We start from the raw sequence: 4597 nt of genomic DNA on the forward strand, positions 1-4597 counted from the left end.
AGTATCCTTTGCACTATGCTCCACATTTAAACAATTTGTATTGCTCTCTTCATTGCACTCATGCCTCTATATTGTTTCTGTTTAGAGTACGTATATATTAGTGTGTTTATATTGTTTATATTGTTTATATTGTTATACGATGTTCCAAAGTAAAATGTCCTCATACCTGGCAAATTAAGCTGATTCTGATTCTGATGAGTGTCCAGAGAGTAGAAAAAAAGTGTAAATATCTTTCGAAATGTGAACAGCAGGAGCTGCATGTTCAAAAGACCCTAAAGAGTTCTTCTTCCGCACCCCCCTCTATGAAAAAAATCCCATGTCAGCTGTGTTTTCTCCACCCACAGCCTCTCTGCTCCTGAATCATGTCGTTTCTTTCCCACCAGCTCCGGATGCTGCTTCTGTTGTGGACAGGTGTGATTTGAATGGCAAATGACCTCCATGCAACCACAGTAATGAATGTGGCCGAGCAGGAGCGGCAGCAGCATGGGGGTCACTGTGTTTGCAGGTCAGGACCAGAGGTCGGGTCCTCCTAGCAGATCAAATACTCTGAGCCGTTTTGTTATAAACTGTAGTTCCTACAAGTTTTTGTATGGATTAATCAAACTATTGACTGACGTTTTGATATTTCATTGATATTTGACAGATGATTGTAATAATTATAAGATCCTAGAAATGCAGGCACCCGGATAGCTCAGTTAGTAGAGCGGGCGCCCACATGTTGAGGTCTACTCCTCAAGGCAGCGGGCCCGGGTTCGACTCTGACCTCCGGCCCTTTGCTGCATGTTATTTCCCCTCTCTCTCCCCTTTCATTTCTTCTGCTATCCTGTCAATAAAGGCCTAAAAATGCCCCAAAAATAAAATAAAAAAATCCCAGAAATTCACTGAAGTCACGCATGGAGCAGGATTTTACACACTTTTTTAAAGCAACAAATTCAAATTATAAATACACAAGCCTGTATAACCAAAACAACATAATACCTACAGAACTAACATACAACCCTAAGTGCACATTGGGGAGCATATGCAAGCTAAAATGGTTGTCATAAAGGAAAAGTTTAACATTTCGGGAAAGGTGATGCCACGCTCATATCTGTCCTTTAAAAATGAAGCTATTAGTTTAGCTTAGCATTAAGATTGGAAACGGGGGAAACAGCTAGCCTCTGACCATGGGAAATAAAATCTGCTGAGCCATAATATTAAAGTTCACTAGTTCACATATTATTCAATGTTTAATCAAAAAACTTGGTTTTGTTTCTCGGTTTCCAGTCCTAATGCTAAGCTAAGCTAACCAGCTGCTGGCAAATGCTTTATATTCAGCAAAGTGACATGAGAGTGGTATCAATCTTCCCATGTAACTCTTGTCAAAACAGCTAATAAGCATAGGTTTATATTCCAAAATGTCAAACAACTTCTTTAAGAAGGCACTGCATGGAATTATTATCAGTCCTTTCTGCATCTAGTGTCACTGCAAACATGAAATGAAAACCATGGTATTTTAAATTTGTCGTAGAGTGGAACAAACTACTGATGGAACTATTTTGATTTTATTCTTCATCAAGAACCTGTTACATTATGAGACATATTTTTCGCCACCTCCAGCCCAACCATTTTCAAAGTGAATGTTTGCATTCTCCATTAAAGTAAATGGGAATCATTATCTGAACATTATCAATTCGTTCTATAGCCATATCCAATGTTTTGAATAATGTCCAGAATGCCAATGACCTGCCCCCCAGTTTGACTTCCACTCATCTTGTAACACATGCTTGAAGACAGAACCACATAACAGCCCAAAGTTCAAAATGCCATAGTATCCCATTAACTAAAAAAAAAACCACATAATATGTTATAAATAAAAACAGAATGAATTACAAATTAAGCCCACACTTTAAGAGGATAATAAACATGCACCCAAGACTACACACAGCAACTGAGTTAAGACTAGGAGAAAAGTCCATCATAACATTTACAATAAGAACATATTTTCAGTTGTCTGACTTGGCTTTGTCATGTCAAGGCACTGTATAGCTTAAATAAGATTGTTCATGGCTGTAAGTGTTCCACAGGATTTGAGTACACTAAAATAATGTTACAAAACTACATCAAACATGATAAATCTCATTGTAAATATGTGAACAATCCCAACAAAAGTGTGAATAGGGTGAGAAGTGTTTGGCCAGGGAAGTACTACCAATGTAAATATGTTACATATGAAACAAAGCCTTCCATAACATACTGAAACTACTGTGAGATGTATAATTTAGCTCCACATAATTGCCAGTTATTGCCAGATTATTATGGGGCAAACATGGCTGCCACTGAAAACCTCACTGACCAACCTACAGTTTCTAAAGTGTGAATGGTTAAACAGAGGTTAAAAACAGCTAAAAGACTAGTTTTGGTTTCCACTGAAAAACACACTTAACTGTAAAATCTCTAACAGCGGAAATGTAATCAAGTGCAGATTTGTTTTTTATAAGAAATGTCAATGTGCTGAAGTTGTGGTCAAACTTATCAAACAGACAAAAAACTTCTATAACATTGAGTTCAGAAAAGCTGAGGAGGAAATACAACCTAACTCTGATTGAATGGGGATCCATCTAACAGATATACACAGGAGTATAACTGTTTAAAAGTTATGAGAGCGGGGGTGTACCCAAATCAAGACATTTAATGCCAAATATGTGAGTTTAAAAAAGGCATTACATGTTTGTTTGTGATTATAGCATCTTTCAAATTAGGCTAGCATCATGTACAAAATTATACCATTAGTGTCTTTTTTGATATTACCACCAGGTAGCGCCAAAGTCAGAAATGTTCAAAATTCACACATAATGTTCCCTAAAAAAATTACAGTGTCCAGCTGTTTTATAAAATTATTTAGTCTTTAAAAAAATGAAACCACATATGTGTAATCCATTATTTTTTAAGCTGGAACAAATGGTCTCGGGGCTGAAAGCCACAGACAGGCTGGGCAGATATAGAAAAACAAACTGTAACGCATAACTCTTTTGGTCTTTTTATGGGATTTGTTTACAATGACAAAAAAATATAATCATATCACCAGCCTTAGCCTTTACATTTGGATTAAGCAATCTACATGGTTTTGTTTTTAAGGGTAATTTCTTTAGTAAAAAAGTTGTCTTGCAGGTATAATGCATTTAAAAAATACCTTCTTTTTTTACAGGGATGGCTTACCGGGAGACATAATGGAACTGAGCTATATTAAGTATTTAAAGTTAAAAAGTTTGCTCTGAAAAAGGCCTATTACAGCCTGCTCATGAGGGTATAAGGATCGCATCAAAAGGGCTATGGAAGAGAATGACATTGAAATCCACTGTAGATGAATAGAAAGGCTGCATCCATGAATGGATACGGCCACGCATTGTTTTGTGATGATGTGGTTTGGTGGATAAATGTCTGTGAAGGAATCCTGAGGAAGTCCAAAGTGTTCCCGAGAGAGAGGAAGAATGAATGGAAGTGGTTGATGTGTGTCCAAATGTTCAATTGGATTTCTTTTGAAAAACCCCGTAGACTTCAAGTCTCCGAGTTCACCATAGATAAAATGATGTCCACCAAACTATCAAGTCCAGAAAGGTAACCATCCTCTCTGTTGCCCTCTTGCCAGGATACTCGGTGGGTTAGTTCTTCCCCTTCAGGAAGAGGCGTAGTTTTCCCGAAGTCAATCATCCAGACTTTGGCCCGTCCCTTGCTGTCGTGAACAAATAACAAGGAGCTGCCAATCACCTACAGAGACCCAGCAAGACATTGGGATGAATAAGAAAACAGGAAATAATTACTAAAACAGTTTCCTTTCTTTTTTTTTTTACTAAACATTACCTGTTTGTGTCCCTCAAAAACATGATCTCACTTCCTGCTTTGTAACACCAACTTCTCATGTTTATTGGTATGTTTGTATGTATGTTCGCGTGTGTGTGTAGATGTGAAACTGAATGTGTGGTCAAGGCCTCTTCTGTCCAATTTCCTTGACCTGTTATGTCTTTGTGTGCACCGGTGTGTTTGCTCAAGTGAGGTAGTGTCACTAAATTGTACTTATTACTAAATCAATAAATTACAATATGAATGTGTGACACAAATACATGGTAACCAGGACTGGAACAGTCTACACACAACATGGAAATTCACACATTCTGAAGTATTTTTATGAAAGTTTGACTTCACTATGGCTGCAACTAACATTTTTATGTTTTTTATAGATTATTAATCCGTCAATTATTTTCTCAATTAAGTGATTAGTTGTTTGGTCTATAAAATGTTGCGTCAAATGTCATGATCATTAATTTCCGAAGCCCAAGATGACGTCCTCAAATGTCTTGTTATGTCCACCACTCAAAGACATTCTTTGTTTACTGTCATGGAGCTATAACTAGAAAATATTCACATTTAAGAAGCTGGAATAAGAGAAGTTTTACTTTAATGACTCAAACAGACTAATTGATTATCAAAGCACCACATGAACAGCAGTCTGTCTTTACCTCGTGGGTTTTGAAGAATGGGGAAATTTCCAGAGTGTCTCTTACTTCCTTCAGCCTGCTAAGATAACAGTTCTGGAAAAAAAAAACACAAGCTTTTATTT

The 4597-nt window shown here is 37.1% G+C and overlaps 1 protein-coding gene across 3 annotated transcripts in view; it reads right to left on the minus strand.

Annotated features, from left to right (window-relative positions):
* Positions 1-1527: 1527 nt before the first annotated feature.
* The window catches only part of LOC116705917 (inositol-trisphosphate 3-kinase B), a 29393-nt gene continuing 26323 nt past the window's right edge, over positions 1528-4597 (minus strand). For all 3 annotated transcript variants that reach the window (XM_032542398.1, XM_032542399.1, XM_032542397.1), the window contains exons 11-12: positions 4497-4568; positions 1528-3747 (exon numbers count right to left, since the gene is read on the minus strand). In XM_032542398.1, coding sequence (XP_032398289.1) covers positions 3538-3747; positions 4497-4568 — 282 coding nt within the window. In that variant the 3' untranslated portion in view covers positions 1528-3537. The remainder of the gene's footprint in view (positions 3748-4496; positions 4569-4597) is intronic.

This window comes from Etheostoma spectabile, chromosome 18, assembly GCF_008692095.1.
Source record: "Etheostoma spectabile isolate EspeVRDwgs_2016 chromosome 18, UIUC_Espe_1.0, whole genome shotgun sequence".
Taxonomy (NCBI): domain Eukaryota; kingdom Metazoa; phylum Chordata; class Actinopteri; order Perciformes; family Percidae; genus Etheostoma; species Etheostoma spectabile.